We start from the raw sequence: 22,483 nt of genomic DNA, 5'->3' as shown, positions 1-22,483 counted from the left end.
AAGTGAAAAATAAATGTCTGGAACAACAAATTTATCAGAGACCCTCTTACTAATGAACAAGCTGCTAACAACACAGGAAAATGAACATCAGTGAGGGCTCTAAATTTAACATCCAACACAAACATCATCTTTTCAAGGATTCTGGCCAGACATGCACATAAGGCGCTTACATACATTTTCTAAAGGAAAATAGTTTGGAAGTAGTATGGATAATTTCAAGAAAACCCCTCAAAAAACATGGTACCAAATTTTTGTTTAAGCAGTCAAAATAGCCACATAAATACATGAATATTTGCATATATGTATGTGTCTGTATTTGCATATATGTACGTGTATGTGTCCGTATTTGCATATATGTATATGTGTCTGTATTTACATACATGTATATGTATGTATCCGCACACACTGAACATATGCACTGCACACACTATATAAAGCACAGTGTGCACAGACCCACGTGTTTATATATATACTATCAAAACAGTTTATGCTACAAATACAATTTTTTAAAAAATAGTAGACATACAATAATCAGAAAAATAATCAATTTGACTATAATGCTGATTCTAAATGACTACAGATAAAGTGGCCCATCAAAAAATTTAACATGCAGAGTTTCATCTGGCCAACGTATTCAGCCTTTATTGATCACCCAAATGGTGCTACGATGCTGCAGAGGAGGTCACGGTAAATGTGGACTGAACATGCCTCACACTCCCTTCCTGCCTGAGGGCCAGGGCTCGGTGGTTGTGGTGAGGATGTGCTTTAGGAGGAGAGAGGGAAGCCCCTGCTCCTTACCACACCTCTCCTGGCAGCATCGTATAGACACCTAGGCTCACCTGCCACTAGGGCCAGAAGTCCAGAGAAGCCACAGGAGAGTCACAAAGTTTTTACTTGAAAAATGAGGGAAAATCCCCTCTATACATTGTATAGAAGGGAACAATTAGAATCTATGAACCAACCAAACCTAGAAATTCACAGGACATGGACTGTTTGCCAGATTGCTATTTTTAAAAACAGAAAAATCCCTCAGACCTTCTAAACATCTAAAGGAATGAAGCAGCACTTAGAAAGTACAAAAAGGTACTTGAATTAGTTTCAGTCGATATCCAAAACCCTGGAATAAAGACATAAATATGATAAAATATTCTCCAAATGGAACAATGAGTAAATATTTCTGACATTAATTTTTGAAAACAGAGAAGTTCTGTGTCTGTGTCTAGATGCTCAGACCTCTAGAGATTCTCAGCAGGCAGCACCCTGTAACTGCACTGCCCAGCAGGGCAGCCACCAGCTACTGGCAGCTACTCAAATTAAAATTAATTCAAATTGAATAAAATCTCTGGTTCTTACAGTAGCCACATTTCAAGTCTTCAAAAGCCACATGTGTAAATTAAAAATAAAAACAAAAAAAGAGCTGGGAACAGTGGCATCTGACACAGTCCCAGCCAAGGTAGGAGGATCCTTTCAGCCCAACTGGGACAACACAGTGAAAATTGGGCTCAAAAGGAAAGAAAGACAGACAAGAAAGAGAAGGGGGGTAGGAAGAAAGAAAGGAGGGATAAGAAGGAAGGAAGGAAGGGAGGGAGGGAGGGAGGGAGGGACAGACTGAAAGTAATTTAAATACTTAAGTTACAATAAACATCCAAAAAAGCACATATGGCCAGTGACTATCATATTGGAAAATACAGAATTTTAGATAGACCATGTCTACCTCTGAAGAAAGTTTTAATACACAGCTCTGATCTGGAGCAATCCCCCTTCTATAATACATAAAGGAACAATGTTAAAATAACAAATACTTTTAAACATTATAAATTCCGTCTCCTACAATAACTCAATCAGTGCCTAGCTTTGCCTAGCACAGAAGTAGAAAGCTCAACCACAGCTCAGCTCAGCGCGGTGCTGGCCTCTTCCTGGCATCTCCCACACACTCAGACACAGGTGTCCACGTGTGGGCACCTACAGACCTCTGGCATCTTGGGTGGCCCAGGCTTAACCTTCTCTTCAGGAACTTTTTCTTTCAGAAACACAGTGTGCACATTCAGCGTCCCAACCAAAGTATTTGGTTTAAAACTCAAAGGCTGTTGGGTCTCCGAAGACCGAATCTCAAGGGCATGGTGAGATGGATTCAGGTGATTCTGAAGGCAAAGATCTACAAGTAGGTCCATCATTGCATGGCTGAAAAAAAGGAAACAAACCATGATTATTAGGAATGTCTGCACTCTCCCTTCTGCCCAGCTGAACAAATAGATGAATGAGCAAATTAGATGCGCTTATGAAGAAAGACAACAGCAGCCCATTTATTTTTTATGCATGATTGTATAGCAATATGGTAACACTCTCAATACCAACAAACACAACACTACTGAAAGAGCAAACTCATAACAGCTGATCAAAATCATAATGACTTGGAAAATAGCTGTTCTACTTAAGTCCATGAGCACACTGAGTTAAATGATCTACTGCTTGTTAGCACAAATGATATTTATGGGTGTAAAACATCAAATTTTCAGTTATTCATAAGTGTAATGTATCTTAAACACTAAGTTTTAAGTTGAAGATGTAATACAGGTTTCTTTTACCTAAAAAAAATTATGCCTTTTTCCCCAAGACAAAAAAGTGCCACAAGATAATATTCCTTTTTCAAATGTCAAAAATTTTCACAACATCCCCCAACACAAGTAATTATTATTACCGGAGAAGGGGAGTAATACTTCAAATTATCCCAAAGAACTAAAAATTTCAACGACGTCTGTTATGTTTTCATGGCAGAAAATTTTTATATTTAAAACTGACCTCTCTTTTCCTACAACTTTCCCAAGAAGTTGAGCCCAGGTTTTTTCCTATGATCTGTTTCCTAATAAGTAACTTGCATGGCAATTACTGCAGAAGATAATTATGGCTTCCAGGTGTCACCAAATGGATATCTAAAGATGAGGAACTCACAGGCATGTGGAAACACAGACGTGTGAGTGACATTAACAAGATGGTAGGTAGCAAAGGAGGCCTCCAGCTCACCACCGCCACAGAAAAAAAATGACTTGGAAAAGTTCCTCTGTAGGAGGTTTAGAGTCCAAATAGAAGGCTCAGTTGTGGGCTGAAAGTAGCCCCATAGCCCTGGGGACTCAGCTCAGCCTCCCATAGCTCACTTCCTGCCAACAATCCCATCTGCCATTTCCCAGGAGGAGGCACACCCATGTGCCTCCAGTAGCATGCCTGCTGGCCTCAGACCCAACTGTGGATGCTGAAGTAGCCATAAGACCTGGCTCCAGCCTCCCTCTACTGTGGTCTAGAGTCAGTACACCCTGTCTAGGGACTTGGTAGGAGACCTGTCTATCCATGACCCTGGTAGTAGGTCTCACAAGCCCAGTCCCAAATGTGGACACACAAGCAGCCATTTTACCTGGCTTCAACTCCACTCCTGGCTTCAACTGCAATCAACTCAGATCGCAAAGGCAATAACAACAGTCTGGAGACTGTTGGCCTTAACCTGCCAAAACCAGTGTGTAACAACTCAAAGAGATGTTTGATTCTTCAAATGCAAATACTAACACAAAGCTACATAGATCATGAAGAATAAGGAAAACGTGACACCATCAAAATAAATTAACAAAACCCCAGTAACCAACCCCAAAGAAGTAGAGATTCATAAAAATCTTTAAAAGGAATCCAAAATAATCATCTTGGAAAAGCTGAACAAGATGTTTAGCTGAGTCCTCCCAGACCAAAAGGGCAGAAGGAGATGCTGGATGAGTCCCGGTGTGGAACACTGGCATGCAGCAGTGGTTCAGAGTGTGCAGCGTGGTGGTGGACAGCTGGACTTGGCTGGAACTGCAAACACTAACACACCGAGGGCACACTCAAGCTGGGGGACAGCGGCCAGCCCTCCACAGAGGTCCCAGAAGAAATCTCTCCCAGGTTTTGGTTCTTCAGGAAAGCTAGGCATTGAGTAGAAAGATTGGAGAAGGGTACTTTACTGAGCAGAATTTGGTGGCCAGCTTGGGGTGCTGTCTGGAGTGGCTCTGCTATGTTTTGGCAAGAGGTGAAGTATCCATAGGAGGAAAGTTCCCCTACAGGGGGACACCACTGTGGTAAAGGACACCCAGTAGCTTATGTAGTTAGACCTCTTACTGGGGGCTTAAGCACCACGGTCTGAGTTCTGCCTGTGAGGAACTGACCTGTACTGGTGTCAGGCTCTGGGACTCTGGAAAGATTAGAGAAGTGGGTACTCCCAAGAGAATTTGGGGGCCAGTTTGGGGTGTAATCTGGAGCTGTCCTTCTGCGGTTTGGCAGCGGGTGAAAGATCCCTACAGGGAATATTCCCAGTCAAGGAGACACCACTGTGGTAAAGGACGAGAAGCTCATCTAAGTGGGCGTCTTGCTGGAGCCGTAAGGTGCAGTCTGAGTTCTGTAGGCAGGAGCAGACCTGCACTCCTGACAGGCCCAGGGACTCCACGGGAACAGCTGTAGGGGAAATCTGTGAGACCTGTCTCTGAAGAAATGTGGAGAACTTTGGAATCCCAGATCTGCGGGGGCTGAGTGCTGAGGTGAAGGGGCGACCACCAAGAACAAGCAAGCCGGCAAACTGCCCTAAGCCTAGGAACCAAAGAGAGGCTAACAGCTGTGTTGTTTGACCCCCAAATTCACATCGCCACCTGGTGTCCAGGAAGCATATTGCAGCATAAATATATTCCTACAAAAGTTGAGTCCCTACATCATATATATATGTGTACATTTATAAATATACATAAATTTTTTTGATTGTTGCTTATTTTTTCTTTATAGTTTTAGTTAATCTTATTTGCCTTCTTTCTCTTCTTTCCTTCCTCAATTGATTGCTGACATTGCTTACATCAAGCTATTTTAGCAGTTTTTTTTGTTTCTTTGTTTCTTAAATCTTGCTTCAATGTGCTTTGCTTTTTGCTAAGATATATGGTTGGATCTATTCCTAACTTCCATTTTTACGTTCAACAAGAGCGAGGGCTTCTGTATTTTTGTAATTTTTTATTATTGGTTGTAGAATTTTAGCTTGAATTATTCTCTTACCCTAGTACACTCCCCTCTGCATTCTCTCAGTTAATACTCTTGTATGCATCTCATCTCTCCCACATAAAGTGCCTGAGCATAAGCTAAGATAGTCACCCCTCCCCCTTTCTTGTTTTTTCCTTCTCTTTTTCTTGGTTTCTTGCCTTTCTTCTTTCTTTAACCCCTCTTCCCTCACTCTACTTAATTTCATTCAAATATAAGTTTAATTTTCCTCTATCTATTCTTATGTATATATATTATTCTTTCTTCTTTTCTTTTCATTCTTTTACCACTCTTTCCTGGGGGTGGGTGTGACACAGTGGTGGCCTGGCAGGTAGACTGCAGCAGGAGCCTGCCTCAAGGAGGGCTGGAGAACCTTCTACTGTTGGCCCCAGGAAGAAAGTAGTAGGAATCACGCTGCAGAACTATTCTACTTTTCTCCCCCACCCCTTTTTTTCCTTTTTCATCCTTACTCAATTTTTCCTTCTTGGTTTTTATGTTTGCTCTTTTTCTTCTCTTCTAATTTTTGGCAGAGGAAGAATCTCTCTGTGTACAGAGAAGTGAGGAATGCCTGATTTAGAGGAACCCACCCAGCCCAGCTCCTCATACCTCTTGACCTATAGGCGCAGGCTTAGCACTGTGCTCAACAGTAACAGTCCTTCTGTCACTCTCATCCTCCCTTCCTGTCCTCCCTCTCGCCTGCTCTTCAATTGTCTTCTGTTAGTACACCTTCCTCCCTTTTTGCCTTTTTTCACTTATTTTTCTTTTCTCCTACTCTTCCTCCCTTCTTTTTCTTCTTTCCTCTTGCTTCTCTTTGCCTGCTCTAACACTTATCTACCTTCTGACCTCATACCTAGAAGCCTCTTCCTCACCTAAACTCTGAGACAAGCTAACTTAAAGCAAACGAGGAAGTGAGAAGGAAAAAGGTGCACAAGGAAGTGAACAAGAAGAAAGCACACATGAAGCAGAACCAAAAGAAAAATTCAGGCACCATAAATAACCAAATTAGAGTAACTCCTCCAAGGGACCATGAGACAGTTTTTAAAGAAGACTCCTCCTATAAAGAATTCATTCCCTTGACAGAAAGGGAATTTAAAATATGGATGATTAAGACAATAAAGGAAATGGAAAAGAAAATGGAAAGATGGAACCAAAAGTCAGATGAGAGATATGTAGAATATAGAAAGATATGGATGAGCTTAAAGAAATGAAGGAGACAATCAGGGAATGTAAAGAAGCAGTAGAAAGTATCAAAAATAGATTAGACCACAGAGAAGAGAGAACATCAGATCTAGAAGATAAAGTCTTTCAGTTAACACAGATAAAGTTACAGAGTCAGAAGAGAGAGAGAGAGCAGAGCAGGCACGTAGAGAACTATGAGAATCTATAAAGTGTTCGAACATACAGATAACAGGAATCACTGAAGAAGAAGAAGATTGTCACAAAGGTATGGAAGCCCTACTGGAGACTATCATAAATGAAAACTTCCCAAGTTTTACTAAAGATCCTGACAAACTCCTTTCAGATAGATATCAAAACCTGGGTTGTCTCAACTCTAACAGAGTCTTTCCAAGACACATTGTAACAAACCTGTCCAAAGTCAAGATGAAGGAGAAAATCTTGCAAGCAGCTAGGAGTAAGCACCAATTGACCTACAGGGTCAGAGCCATTAGGATGACAGAAGACTTCTCAACTGATACACTCCAAGCCAGAAGAGCATGGTCATCCATTTTCAACATCCTTAAAATAATTTTCAGCCTAGAATCCTGTATCATGCTAAACTTAGCTTCAAAATTGATAGAAACATCAAATATCTTCCAAATATACAAACACTAAGGAAATTCACCACAATAAGACCAACTCTACAGGAAATATTTAGACCTATTCTCAACACTCAACACCACAATGGACCACCACCAAAGTAAACACCTAAAAGCCAAAGGCTGGAGCTTAGCTTCCACAAAGGCACAAAGGATAAAAATACACAACAAACTATCTCATAATAAGATGAATAGAATTCCACAACACTTATCAATACTCTCAATAAATGTCAATGGATTGAATTTCCCACTGAAGAGTCACAGGCTGGCTGACTGGATTAAACAACACAAGCCATCCTTATGCTGTCTCCACGAGACAGACCCAGCCTTGAAGAACAAATCAAGACACAGGGTTAAGGGATGAAAAACAATCTTTCAGGCAAATGCAAATCAGAAGAAAGGAGGGATTATAATCTTATTCAAAGATACAAGTGGATTCAAAGCAACTTTAGTTAAGAAAAACAAAAATGGACACTTTATACTGATCAAAAGAACAATACCACAAGAAGACATGTCAATTTTAAACATTTATGCCTTTAACTTAAATGCTCCCAGATTTATGAAACAGACCTTGACAGGTCTCAGGAGTAAGATATCCCATAACACCTTAATAATCAAGGACTTCAAAACCCTCTAACCAGAACTAGACAGATCCTGTAAACAGAAAATAAACAAAGATGCAAAGGACTTATGCATCACACTAGAACAAATGGGATTAATAGACATATACAGAACACAACATCCCAAAGCAAAAGAATATACTTATTTCTCATCAGCTCATGGCATATACTCCAAAATAGATCACATTCTAGGATACAAATCAAACCTCCACAAAATTAAAGGAATAAAATTTGTACTATGTCTCTTCTCAGACCATGACACCATAAAGGTGAAGCTCAACTCCACACAAAGTCTTGGAAACTAAACAACTTCATGCTGAATGATAGTTGGGTTCAGGAAGAGGCAAAAGAGGAATGTGTTGATGTCCTCAAACATAACAACAATGAAGACATAGTTACCAAAACTTGCACTCCTGAAAGGAAAATTTATCACAATGGATGCCTACCTTAGAAAAACAGAAAGTGAGCACATCAGCACATTCATAAACTACCTTATGGAATTGGAAAAAGAACAATCTCACCCTAAACCCAACCAAAGGAAAGAAATAGGCAAAATTAAATCAGATTAATGAAATTGAAAACAAAAAAAATTGTTCAGAAAACTAATGAAATAAAAAGTTGGTTTTTTGAAAAGGTAAATAAAATAGATAAACCCTTGACCAGACTTTCTAGAAACAGAAAAGAGTATCTCTTTTAACCTCAATCAGGAATGATAAAGGAGAAGTAACAACATCCCACAAGATATACAAGAGATTATCTCTGACTACTCCAAGAAACTCTATGCCCAGAAATTTAACAATGTAGAAGAAATGGATCAATACTTGGAATCACACCCCCTCCCATAAGATGAAACAGGACATTTTAAACAAACCAATTTCAAGCACTGAGATCAAAGAAACAATAAAAAATTTTCCTAACAAAAAAATGCCCTGGTACAGATGGCTTCACACCAGAATTCTATCAAACCTTCAAAGAGCTTATATCCATACTGGAGAATTATTCAAAAAAAAATTAAGGGGGAAGAAATCTTCCCCAACACATTCTATGAAGCAAACATCACCCTGTTAGCAAAACCAAGAAAAGACCCAACTAAAAAGGAGAACGTCAGACCAATTTCACTAATAAATAAAGATGCAAAAATTCTCATGAAAATCCTAGCCAATACATCACAGCTTATCATCAAAAACGTCAAGTAGGATTCATCCCAGGGATGCAAGGCTGGTTTAACATAAGCAAATCCATAAACATAATTCACAATATCAACAAGAACAAAAACAAAGACCATATGATCCTCTCAATAGATGCAGGAAAAGTATTCGATAAAATTCAATATCCTTTTTTAATTAGAATGCTGAAGAATACAGGCATTGGTGGCAAATTTCTTAAATTGATTAAAGCCATCTATGACAAACACATAGCTAATAATACTGAATTGAGTGAACCTGAAAGCTTTCCACCAGGACTGGACAAAGACAAGGGTGTCCTCTAGCTCCATTACTATAGTAGTACTGAAAGTTCTAGCCAATATAGTCAGGCAAAAGAAGGAAATTAAAGGCATCTAAAGGGAGGCAGAGGAAGTGAAATTCTCCCTCTTTGCTAAGGAGATCATCTTATACTTAGAGAATAAGTATAAGACCCAAAGACTCAACCACAAGACTCCTAGAAGTGATAAAAACATACAGTAACATTTCAGTATATAAATCAATTTCCACAAATCAAGTGCCTTTGTATATGCCAATAACAGCCAAGATGAGAAGGAAATCAAAGACAAATATCCTTCTCAGTAGCTTCAAAGAAAATGAAATACCTAGGAATACACCTCACAAAAGAGGTGAAGGAACTCTATAAAGAAAGCTATGAAACCCTAAGAAAAAAATAGCAGAAGATATGAACAAATGGAAAAACATATAATGTTCATGGCTGGAAAGAATCAACATTGTTAAAATGTCTATACTTCCCAAAGCAATCTACAGATTCAATGCTATCCCTATTAAATACCAACATCATACTTTCCAGACTTGGAAAAAAATAGTTCTTCACTTTGTATGTAACCAAAAAAAGCATATAGCCAACGCATATTACTTTTATCATTTTGTTCTTAGTAATAAAAACACAAAGCTGGGGGCATCAGCCTACCAAACATTAGACTGAACTACAAAGCCATAATGATCAAAACAGCATGGTATTGACAGACAAAATAGAGACATAAGATGTTTGGAAACAAATAGAAAACCAGGAGATGAAAGTAACATCTCACAGCCACTTAATCTTTGATAAACCAAACAAGAACACATACTGGGGGAGAGAATCCCTATTCAATAAATGGTGCTGGGAGAACTGGATATCCACAGGTAAAAGAATGAAACTGGACCCATACCTTTCTCCACTCACAAAAATTGATTCAAGACAGATAAAAGACCTAAATCTAAGGCATGAAACAATTAAATCCTCCAAGAAAGTGTGGGGAAAACACTGGAAGCTATTGGCATGGGGAAGGACTTTATGAGGAAGAATTTTGTGGCAAGTGCTGCAAGACAAAAAGAAACAAATGGGGGATTAGGAGCAAGATGGTGGCCAAGTAACAACTTCCTTGCAACTGGGCACTGTGAGTCCGTAGAGAGGAGACTTCAGGCATCTCTGGCTGGTCGGATCTGCCCAGAAACATCCCTTTGGAGACACAGAGAGTCAGCGAGGGACTTCTAAACCCCATAAAGAGAACAAAAATAGTGGATAACTGCCAAGTCTTTGCCTGTGTTCCTTTGGTCTAATCCCATTGGCAGCTGTAAATTCAGCAGCAGTGAGATTGCAAACAGGAAAAGCCTTACTTGTGAGCTATTGGGGGTTTTTTTGGACTTGGCACTCACTTAAACTACCTTGGGAGAACTTGGGCAAGAGAGCAGAGGACTTTAAGCATTGTCTAGGGCCCCAGACTGAGCCACTGAGCCAGACAGAGCTAATAGTGTTCGGCTGTGGGCCTCACGGAGCCATTGTGGGAGAACTGCCCTGGCAAGCTCTGCCCTCAGGGTATCAGAGCAAGGATACGGTGGGAGCAAGTAATCTAGTGACTGAGCAGCCTAAAGGCAGGGACTGAGATGCCTTACAGCCTTGCCCCTCAGGGGCATAGTGTGAGATTGGTTTTGGCACACTGGGTAAGTGGATAGCCACTTCAGGAGGGATCTCAGCAACAAGTGCTTTCCCAGGAAAGCTTCTGCTTAGCCCAGGTTGGCAGTTTAAAGTGCCTTTTAAGCAGGCTGAGGTGAGGTTTAGGCTCTCCACCCTGCGGGGTTTGAGAAATCAGCAGAGGCCTCCAGTCTCCATCTCTTACAGCTGTATCAGCATTGTGATTTGATAATATCTCATACCTCAGAAGATCACCTGTTGCCCAGGCAATATTCAGCAAGATATATATATACACACACATATATATATATATACACACACACATACTGCTTTGGGTTTTGTTTGGTTGGTTGTGTTTTTTGGGGGCGGGGAGGGGGGGCGTTGCTTTTTCTTTGTTTGGGTTTTTTGTTTTATTTGTTTTTTGCTTTTTTTTTCTTTTAATTTCAACATTTTCCCTATAGATTTTTCTTTTTCTTTTTTTTTTTTTTTGAGACAGAGCCTCAAGCTATCGCCCTAGGTAGAGTGCTATGGCATCACAGTTCACAGCAACCTCCAATTTCTGGGCTCAAGTGATTCTCCTGCCTCAGCCTCCCAGATAGGCACCCACCACACCACCCAGCTATTTTTTGGTTGCAGCCGTCATTGTTGTTTGGCAGGCCAGAGCTGGATTCAAACCCACCAGCTCAGGTGTATGTGGCTGGTATGTTAGCCACTTGAGCCACAGGAACTGAGCCTACAGATTTTTTGTTTCTTTCCTTTCTTCATTTTTCTAGTTTAAATATAATTTTTCATTGTTGCCTTTTTTAACAATTAGAACTTCATTTCTGCTAGTATTTCCCCTCTATTATATGGTTTTTTGCCTAATTTTATCCCTAAAGTTTTCTGTTTGCTTGTTTTAGTTTGATTTATAGCATTTTGGTCTTTCCTTTCTACTTGATGGAGGTGGGGTACCATGTCTGAACAGGCTAGCAAAGAGCTGCTGACCTCAAGGGAACAACACAACTTGGCACCCCCAGAGCTGGGGGCTTTAAAGATTGGGTCAAAATACCCTACTGTACACCTAAATTGCTCCTGTCTCCCTTTCTGTGCCTCTCTTCTTTTTGTTATATTCCCTTTTACCCACCCACTCTCCTTTTCCTTTCCTTTTTTTTTTTTTTCCCCCTTTTTTCTTCCTGATCTTCAATCTTCTCATCCTTCTGGTCCTATACCAAAAGGACTCATCGAAACCCTACTCCAGAGGCACAGTAACTTAAAAAGCAAGAGGAAGTGATAGGATAATTAGGGAAAGGAAGCAGATGAATCACTCATGAGGAAGAACAAGCAGAAAAATCCTGGCAACATGAAAAACCAGTCCAGAGCACCCTCCCCACCAAGGGACTGTGAAGAAGCTACGGCAGAGGATTCCACCTATAAAGAAATGTTAGAAATGACAGAAAGGGAATTTAGAATACAGATGATGAAAATAATGAAGGAAAATACTGATAAAGTGGAAAATAACCAAAAGGAAATCCAAAAACATAATCAAATTAGAGATGAACGATATGAATAATATAGAAAGGATATAGCAGAGCTGAAGGAACTGAAGCCATCAATTCAGGAACTTAAAGATGAAACCGAAAATATCAAGTACAGATTAGATCACACAGAAGAAAGAATCTCAGAGGTAGAGGACAAAGCTCTTGAGATATCTCAGATAGTTAAAAAGGCAAAAAAAAGAGAGAAAGCAGAACACTCACTGACAGAATTATGGGACTTTATGAAGCGTTCAAACTTATGAGTTATAGGTATCCCAGAAGGAGAAGAAGAATGCCCCAGGGGAATGGAAGCCATACTTGAGAATATTATAAATGAAAATTTCCCAAATATCACCAACAATTCTGACACATTCCTTTCAGAGGGATATCGGAACCCAGGGTGCCTCAACTCTAACTGAAGTTCTCCAAGACACATTGTGATGAACCCGTCCAAAGTCAAGACAAAAGAAAAGATTCTTCAAGCTGCCAGGAGTAAGCGCCAATGGACCTACAGGAGCAAATGCATCAGGGTGACTGCAGACCTCTCTAATGAAACTTTCCAAGCCAGAAGACAATGGTCATCTACCTTTAATCTATTTAAACAGAACAATTTCCAGCCCAGAATTCTATATCCTGCTAAGCCAACCTTTAAAATTGACAGAGAAATCAAATCATTTACTGATATACAAACATTGAGGAAATTTGCCACAACAAGACGAGCTCTGCAGGAAATACTTCAACCCATTCTATACGCTGACCATCACACTGGATCAATAGCAAAGTAAGAACTCGGAAATTAAAGGACAGAACATAATTTCCACAATGATGCAGAAGATAAAACTAAGCAATGGACTCTCACAAAATAAGATGAATAGAACACTACCACACATATCAATTATCTCAATAAATGTTAATGGCGTGAAGAGGCAGAGATTGGTTTGTGCCACACCTTTTGGGGGCAAGACAAGATTGTAAGAGGGACTTACCTAACAAATGCAATCAGTGAAACCTGGTTTCTTGTACCCTCAATGAATCCCCAACAATAAACTTAAAAAAATAAACAAACAAACAAATGGGATTTAATGAAACTGAAAAGCTTCTGCTGGAGACAACCACCAAAACAAATAGATAACCTACACATTGGGAAAGGATATCTGCATATTTTGAATTGGACAATAGCTTGATAACTAGGATCTACAGAGAACTTAAATTAGTCCACATGAAAAAAGCCAACAGTCCCTTATATCACTGGGCAAGAGATATGAATAAAAGTTTCTCTAAAAAGACAGACAAATGGCTAACAAACATGAAAAAATGCTCAGTATCCCTAATATTAGAGAAATGCAATTTAAAACCACCCTGAGTTACCATCTAACCCCCAGTGAGAATGGCCCACATTACAAAGTCTTAAAGCTGCAGATATTGGCGTGGACATGGAGAGAAAAGAAACACTTTTACACTGCTGGTGGGACTGCAAACTAATACAACCTTTTTGGAAGGAAGTATGGAGAACCCTCAAAGAACTCAATGTACACCTCACATTTAATCCAGCAATGCCATTGCTGGGCTTCTACACAGAAGAAAAAAAATCCTTTTACCACAGGGACACTTGCATTAAACTGTTTATTACAGTTCAATTTACAATCTCCAAAATAGGGAAACAGCCTAAATGTCCACCAACCCAGGAATGAATTAATAACCTATGCTGTATGTATACCATGGAATACTATTTGGCCACTAAAAAAAGATGGAGACTTCACATCATTTGTATTAATCTAGATGGATGTGAAACAACATTATGCTTATTAAAGCATCATAAGAATGGAGAAGCAAGTATCCTATGTACTCAATTCTGCTCTGAGGACAATTAATGTACTAGTAGATGGATAGGGGGTGGGGGAGCTGAGAAAGGGAAAAAGGGCAGGGGTGGGGGACAAGGGGTGTGGTACACTTTTGGGGGGCAGGACACAATTATAAGACGGTCCTTATCTAACAAATGCAATCAATGTAATCTGGTTGTGTGTACCCTCAATGAATCTCCAACAATAAAATAAATAGATAAAAATAAAAAATAAGTAAAATAAAATAAACATTCAATGGTCTACCCCATAGCATAGCTGGTTTTTAGGGTCAGATGAGCCGGTTTGAATCCTGGCCCCAGTATTTGCTGGCTGCATGACCTTAGGCAGATAACATAACCTGCTTCTATACCTGATCTGACCATTCTGTCATCTACAAAATGGCATAATAATAATAGTGGTTAGAGGGGTCATTCAATGTATTGATTAAATAAAATGCTTACCAAAACTTAAATGAAGCAGCAAAATTAGTACTAAGTAGAAATTTTGTAGCAGTAAGTTCCTACATTAAAAAAGATGAAGGACCTCAAATAAACTAACAGTACACTTCAAGGAGCTAGAATAAGAATAACTAAGCCCAAAGTTATCATAAGAAAGGAAACAACTAAAACATTATAGCAAAGATAGCTGAAATAGAGAAGAGAAAAATAAAATCTACAGTCCCTTGCCTAGACTAAAAAGAGAACAGACAAAATAAAAAATGAAAGAGGAGACATTATGACAGATGTCTCAGAAATAAAAAGAGATCACTAAGCAGTGTTATAAATAGTAACACATCAACAAATCAGACAATCTAGAAAAAAGGGGATAAATTCCTAGATACAGTCAACTTACCAAAACTGAATCAAGGAGAAACAGAAATTCTTAACAGACCAGTAACAAATAAGGAGATTGAATCGGCAACTAAACCTCACCACAAAGAAAGCTCAGAACCAAATGGATTTATGAATAACTTTACCAAATAGTCAAAGAATAATTATTACCAATGCTTCTTAAACTCTTCCAAAATATACTTTAAAAAGGAACACTTTCAAAGTAATTTTATGAGGCTAGTACCACCCTGACACCTAAGTCAGACCAAAAGAAAAGAATACTAGGCTCGGTGCCTGTGGCTCAAGCAGTTAAGGTGCCAGCCACATACATCTGAGCTGACGGGTTTGAATCCAGCCCAGGCCCGCCAAACAACAATGTTGGCTGCAACCAAAAAACAGCTGGTTTTTGGTTGGCGGGTGCCTATAGTCCCAGCTACTTAGGAGGCTGAGGCAGGAGAATTACTTGAGTCCAGGAGTTGGAGGTTGCTGTGAGCTGTGATGTCACAGCACTCTATCCAGGGCAACAGCTTGAGGCTCTGTCTCAAAAAAAGAAAAGAAAAGAATACTACAAGCCAATAGCCCTGATAACATAGATGCAAAAATTCTCAATAAAATACTAGCAAACAAAACTCAATAGCTCATTAAAAGGATTTTACACCATGACCAAGCAGAATCTATCCCTAGGATGCAAGGATGGCTCAACATAAGCAAGTCAATCAATGTTACACAGCACATTAACAGAATGAATCATAAAAACCATGGAATCATCAACAGATACAGAAAAAGCATCTCACAAAATTCAAAATACATGCATGATAAAACTTTCATCAAAATAGTAGAGAAGGAACCTAACTCAACACGATAAAAACTACATATGAAAAGCTCTCAAGTAACATTATAATCAATAAAGACAAACTGAAAGCTTTTGCTGTAAGATCCAGATACGGTAAAGATGCCCAAACTCACCACTTGTATTCTTTGGCTTTTTTTGTTGTTGTTCAGACAGAGTCTCACTTTGTTGCCCTAAGTGGATTACCATGGCGTCACAGCTCACAGCAACCTCCAACTCCTGGACTCAAGTAATTCTCCTGCCTCAGCCTCCCAAGTAGCTGGGACTACAGGCGCCCACCACAACACCCAGCTATTTGTTGTTGTTGCCATTGTTGTTTTTAGCAGGCCCCGGCTGGGTTTGAACCCAGCGGCCCCAGTGCATGTGGCTGGCACTCTAACCATTGAGCTATGGGCACCAACCCACACCACTTGTATTCTATATAGTAGTGGAAGTTCTAGGCAGAGGCATTAGACAAGAAAAATAAATAAAAGGTATGCAAATCAGAAAAGAAGAGCTGAAATGATCTCTGTTTGCAGATGACATGATCATATATGTAGAAAACCTTGAAGATTCAAAACAACAAACAACCCTGAGAAGTAATAAATAAGTTCAGTAAATATCCTGGGTCCAAAATCAATATAAACCATCAGCGGAATTTCTACACACAAACAATAACCTATCTAGAGGAATTAAGAAAATGATCCCATTTACAATAGCAACAAAAGCAATATGTAGAAAGAAACTTAACTGAACAGGTGAAAGACAGGTACAACAAATATTACAATACATTGAAGAAAAACTACATCAAAGAAGACACAGATAAACAGAAAGACATTTTTTATTCATGGATTGGAAGAATGAATATTGATTTGTTTAAATGTCCATACCACACAAGGAGATCTACAGAATCAATGTAACGGCATTCTTTGCAGAACAGAAAAGAAACAACCCTAAAATTCATATAGAACAACAACAAAAAAAATTGAATAGTCAAAGCAACCGTAAAGATGATGTTTGAAGCACCACATATTCTGGCTTCAAAATATCTTGCAAACCTACAGTAAGCAAAACAGTATGGTATCTGAATAAAATCAGACTGACCAATGGAACAAAACAGCCCCAAAAGAAATCTATGCTTTTAGAGTCAACTGATCTTCACCAGGGAGGCCAAGAACATGATGGGAAAGCAGCTGCTCGATAAACGGCACTGGGAAAGCAGATATCCACAAACAGAAAAATGGCATGGATCCTTATCTCCCTCCATATAGAAAAATCATCTCAAAATGAATTAAAGACTTAAATGTAAACCCCCAAACCATAAAAATATGAGAAGAAAAACATAGGGGAAATGCTATATGACACTGGACTGAACAATGATGTTTTGGGTACAACACCAAAAGCATGGGGAACCAGAGAACAGACAGACAAACAGGACTGAATCTCACTAAGAAGTTTCTGTACAACAAACAAAACAATCAACAAACTTCAGAATGGGAGAAAATACTTGCTAAGCCTATATCTGATAAGAGGTTAATATCCAAAGCCAATAATGGAACTCTCACAACTCAAAAGCAAATAACCAAATTTAAAAATGGGCTAAGGACCTGAATAGACATTTCTCAAAATAAGACATACAAATGGCCAACAGGTGCATGAAAAAGTGTCATTATCACTATCAGGAAAATACCATAGGATCACTCACCACCACAGTATCACTTCACAGTGGTGAGAATAGCAATTACAAAAAAAGACAAATGATGACAAGCATCAGTGACAACATGGAGAAAATAAAAATCTTGCACACTGTTGGGGGAATGTAAATTGGTACAGTCATTATGGGAAATAGTATGAAGGTTCTTCAAAAAATTAAAAATAGAATGACATACGATCTAGCAACCCTATTTTTGAGTGTATTACCAAAGAAAATTAAATCAGAATCCTTAAAAGACATCTGCGTACCCATATTTATTGTAGCATTATTCACGATAGCCAAGATATGGAAATAATCTAAATGTCCCTTAATGGATAAATAGTTAAAGAAAATGTGGTACATACATACAATGGAATATTACTCAACCTTAAAAAGGGGAAGTTTCTGGCTGGGCACAGTGGTTCACGCCTGAAATCCCAGCACTCTGAAGCAGGATGATGGCTTGTGCCCAGGAGTTTGTGGTTGCAGTGAGCTATGATGATGCCACTGCCCTCTAGCCTGGGCAGGGGAGTGAGACTCTGTCTCCCTCCCACCTCCACAGAAGGAAGGGAATCCTGCCATATATGACCCAGAGGATGCTATGCTAAGTGACATAAGCCGGACACAGAAAGCCAAACATGGCAAGATCTCATTTACATGTGGGATCCAGAGTAGAATGGGGGTTTCAGGGGCAGGAGAGGAGGAGGTGCTCAAAGTGCAAAGTTTCCCTTTCGTAGGATGAATAAATTCCAGAGTCTAACAGGGAGACTACAGCTGCAGTGCTGCCTGTATGCTCGGAACGTGCTGAGTAGGCAGAGGGTCAGTGTTCACACACACACACGCACACGCACACGCACACATGCAGGAGACTGAGCACCACTAGTTCTTGAGGGAGGCGCTGGGAGTGGGACAATGCCCTAGCCAGCATCGAGATGTTTGGCAGCTCGGGGACTAGACTCAAGCAACCGCATGCATTAAGGAAATAAGATCAGTTGCTCCTTAGCAAGCGGGTGTTACACTCTGGACATTTGTGGTGCAAGAGGTTGGGAGTCAAGCCTGTGGGGAAAGAGCACCCAGCGTATGATGCCACACCTGTTGTATAAATGCTTCAACAAAAGGCCACGACAGAGGCTACTCCGGGCTCTCCCTGCACCCATGGGAAGCCCCGCTCTCGCAGGCTTGTACCTTCAATCCGTGTCCCAGCTGTTTTTATTCTTGCAGGGATGGGGTGCCCACAGTGGGCATTGCCACACATGGTCACATGCATATGCACACACACAAGGTATCTATGTGGCAATGGATATGTTAATTCCTTTATTGTGGTGACCATTTCACAAAGATATTTGCATATCAACATCATGTTATACACCTTAAATACAGGATAGCCATAAAGCTCGGGTGCAATTTAAAATACTGTGGGATTTAAAATTGTCCAAGAACTTTATGGCCACCCTGTATATACAATTACTATTTGTCAATTATACCCCCAATAAAGCTGAAAAAAAAAAAGGAAAAGAAAATCATTCTTCCTGATAGGCACTTGAAAAAAGAGATACTCATTTTGAGATCAATGCAATGGAAGGAAACTGCCATAAAAGTACATATTTAATTGAGCAAATGATTATAGGTCACCTACCAGGGGTGGTGTATTACCAGGGCATTGGGAATGCTCTGAACTCGAACAAAACAAGTAAAGCCCTGGTGCCCGCCTGGGTATGGCCCCTCACTCACTCCCCCTCTGATGCTGGGCCTGAGCTGCTGCGGGGGCCTGAGCACAGAGCAATAGACCCACAGGCAAACCAAACCCTCACGTATTAGCCAAAGTGCCTTCTTCTTCATCTGAGTACTACAGGGAAAGAACATCAGTAACATTCTGATTCATACAATGTTCAACACTGTCTCCATGACAGTGTCCAGGAAGTGATTACAAAGCAGCACCTGCCAACCAGGGGACACTGGGACTCCTGCCTCAGGGAGCACAGAGTGAGGCCACACACTCCTCTGGCTACCAACTGCCGTGATCTTGATTCTCCCAGCTCCTGGTTAGAATCTTTATCTCAACAACAAGGCTGTGGAGCCAAGCAGGGAACACGACAGCACCATGATGTCGCTCCCCTGGAAACCCTCAGCATGGCCATCAGACTTCTTAAAAATGCCAGTGACGCCGTGTGACTGACCCCACTCACTGTTGACCTGCAGCAGCCCTTCTTGGTATTTTCTCTGGTCCACATGAGAAAATCTGAGAATGGGACGGGATACTTGAGTTCCTGCCCAGCTGCTCTAATGCCCTCTTGCTCTCTCCCTCTCTCATCCTTACCCAGTGACTGCCTCCACCAAATAACAGATACAAATCAATAATCAAAGAACACAAAAAAGTATACAGAGGCTCCTAATGTTCCTTCTGCTCCTTTAGTCCAGTAATTGAGGCAGGTGCCGGGAAAGGTGGCAGGTAGGCCAAGGATCCACAGCTTCTCCCCATCACAGAGAAGAAACCCGCCTCTTACAGCAGTCCCTGCAGTGGTCACTCAGGGTCCTGCCAGCGTCCGTGATGGGGCCTTCACCCCCCACCCCCATAAATGGTGCAGCTATGCCAGGGAGCACCTCAGCATGAAAGCTGTAGCCCCGTCTCCAACAGTCAAGGGTGCAAGTAGTTTATCATCAACTTAACTGCACAAATTTACACTAAATTTGGAAGCGGGAGAGAAGGAAGCAATACCCCCCTACCCCACCACACTGTAAGAACACGGTAATAAACAGCAACCCGCACGGGCTATCCCAAACGCTCACATCACTGAAGGGCACAGAACCCATTCCCCTCCACCCTGGAGGACCACATGGGGCACCCTCCCTTCCTGGCAGCTGGCACCTGCTTCCAAGCTGGAGGACTTCAGGTGACAGTGAGGAGGCTCAGGGTCAAGAGGGGCCAAGCACGTCGTGGCACTGCTCCCACACAGGCTGCTCTGCCTGAGTGCCTGCTGGGCACAGCTTTCTAATGAGGGCACACAAGCCCAAACATGTGAGGACACGGTTCCAAAAGTGTGGGCTCATCGTTCAGTGTTTTCTGCAGAGCCTGACACTTTGTGGGAACTTCCCAGACTCATTTAAATGTGGCTTGATTTACCACTTTGCCAGTGCACCCTTTCCTGGGTGTGTCCTTGCTCAGCGAGGTGTGAGAGGCACGCCTGCACTTTGCCCCACATCCTGCAGGCTGCTACTAGCTGACATTTCAAATGCCAAACTCCAGTCAGCCAGCTCTTTTAAGGCTCCATTAATGCTGCTGGAGAAATTTACCCAGAGAGAAAGAGGCTGGCAGCCCTCAATACAAAGACAGCACCCACAATGGACAGAGAGGTGCTGGGGAGAGAGAGGTTGGCAGCCCTTGGTACAATGGCAGTGCCCACAATGGACAGAGAGGTGCTGGGTGGTGCCTGCTCCCCTGAGGGTTTTCTTTACAGATTCATTAGATCCCAACTGGCCTCCCATGTCCTATGAACAAAGGAGTAATGATTCTCTAATTGGGCATATGTGTATCTCTCCACAAGAACTCAGGAGGTCATCGTGCCACTGGGCCCTGGGGAAGATCTTCTGCAGACTGGAAGAGGCCGCCCAGTCAGCTCTACTGGCCTCACCAGCTCATCTCCCACCCTCATCTGTGAGTTTAATTAGGGCTGGGTGTCCTTTCCCACAGTGCCTGCGGTTCAGAGCAGGTGCTGGGCGGCACCCTGCCTGGGATGGGACCCTGGCAGCAGCAGTCACTGCTTCTCTGGGCAGAGCAGCTGCCCACCCTCTGTGCTGGGATCCTTGTTGGCATGGGCAGAACTATAGAGCCCACCTGACAAGGTGGCTACAGCACAGTGCTGGCACATGGCAGACACAAGGCCACTGCCTGCTAAATTGGTGATTAGTTTGTTCCCATTATTTCTATGTTGAATTTTTTGGAGAATTAGCCTAGCTCAGGGCAGAGGACTGGCCTGTCCAAGTGTGGCTGGATGCTGCCCTGCTCCCAGCAAATGCTGGGGTGTTAGATCCTTCTTAAGCAGGGGTCCTCAAACTTTTTAAACAGGGGACCAGTTCACTGTCCCTCAGACCGTTGGAGAGCCAGACTGCAGGCCCTAGGATGAGTCGGCTGCTAAGACCATAGGCAGCAGCGGCAAAAACACCCCGCAGGCCAGATAAACGTCCTAGGCGGGCTACATGTGGCCCACGGGCCGTAGTTTGAGGACGCCGGTTCTATAGCAACATCCTTCAGGCATTGCAAAATAAAAGTTTACCCAGTCTTACAAAGAATGAACCCGAGACGCTTAGACACTCTCAGGATGTCGAATAAAGTTAGGTATGTTAAGGAAGCCAACCCCAGCTAGGGATTCCCCCACCCTCACTGATGAGCCCCTGTGAACATCATTTTCAGTGATTTCAGGGACCTCAAGGAAATCTCTCTCTTTCATTGTCTGTCAATATTCAGGTTAAATCCTAGGTTCACTAAAAGAATGAAATATAGTAGTAACAGAGGGGACTGACTACCCCAAAACCAAGTCAGCAGGGGCCGGGGTCATGGGAGCAGATCTCAGGTTTTCCCTCCCATTACTCCTAAACATCCTTTTTCCTTCCAATTTTGTTAACCTTCTGTTCCCCAAATGTCTTTAACTGCCAGTAATGCAGAGGTAAAATCTGTTGTATCTGTTATGGTCTCCATTTTTTAATTTAAAAAGTTACTATTTTCCAAATGTGAACAGACTTCAAAAACATTTGCAGGAGACAATGGCTTCAATAAGAAAAAAATGAGTCTTCTTTCATAGAGGGACCACACAGGTGACAGCCAGGGGCTGGTTAGGGAGCATGAATCTGGGACACGAAAAGCCAGAGAGGCCTGTTCCCATCAAGCTGCGGCCAATTAATCAACTGCCCTCCTCTAATTGAGGGGCCTTCTACCTTAATCACAAGCCGGTGATCCTACCAGATCCTTGGAACTGGGTCAGGGGAGAAATGGACTGGCAATTACTGTGTCTGTGACCAGGAGGCGCTGGGGACCCTTCTTGAGCTGCTTGTGCTCATCTCTCCCACACACCCCTGTTCACACCATCACACCTGTGAGGCCCAGGGACCATGTGCTCATCTCTCCCACATCCCCCTGTTCACACCATCACACCTGTGAGGCCCAGGGACCAAGTGCTCATCTCTCCCACATCCC

The 22,483-nt window shown here is 41.6% G+C and overlaps 1 protein-coding gene across 4 annotated transcripts in view; it reads right to left on the bottom strand.

Annotated features, from left to right (window-relative positions):
• Positions 1 to 22,483, bottom strand: part of COBL (cordon-bleu WH2 repeat protein) — a 314,424-nt gene that overhangs the window by 183,338 nt on the left and 108,603 nt on the right. For all 4 annotated transcript variants that reach the window (XM_023517890.1, XM_023517892.1, XM_012810060.2 and 1 more), the window contains exon 3: positions 1,971 to 2,181. In XM_023517890.1, coding sequence (XP_023373658.1) covers positions 1,971 to 2,181 — 211 coding nt within the window. The remainder of the gene's footprint in view (positions 1 to 1,970; positions 2,182 to 22,483) is intronic.

Source organism: Otolemur garnettii, unplaced genomic scaffold, assembly GCF_000181295.1.
Source record: "Otolemur garnettii isolate 467f Iridium unplaced genomic scaffold, OtoGar3 scaffold00123, whole genome shotgun sequence".
NCBI classification, from domain to species: Eukaryota; Metazoa; Chordata; class Mammalia; order Primates; family Galagidae; genus Otolemur; species Otolemur garnettii.
The sequence above is the reverse complement of the archived record's forward strand: the minus strand, read 5'-3'. Positions and strand labels throughout refer to the sequence as shown.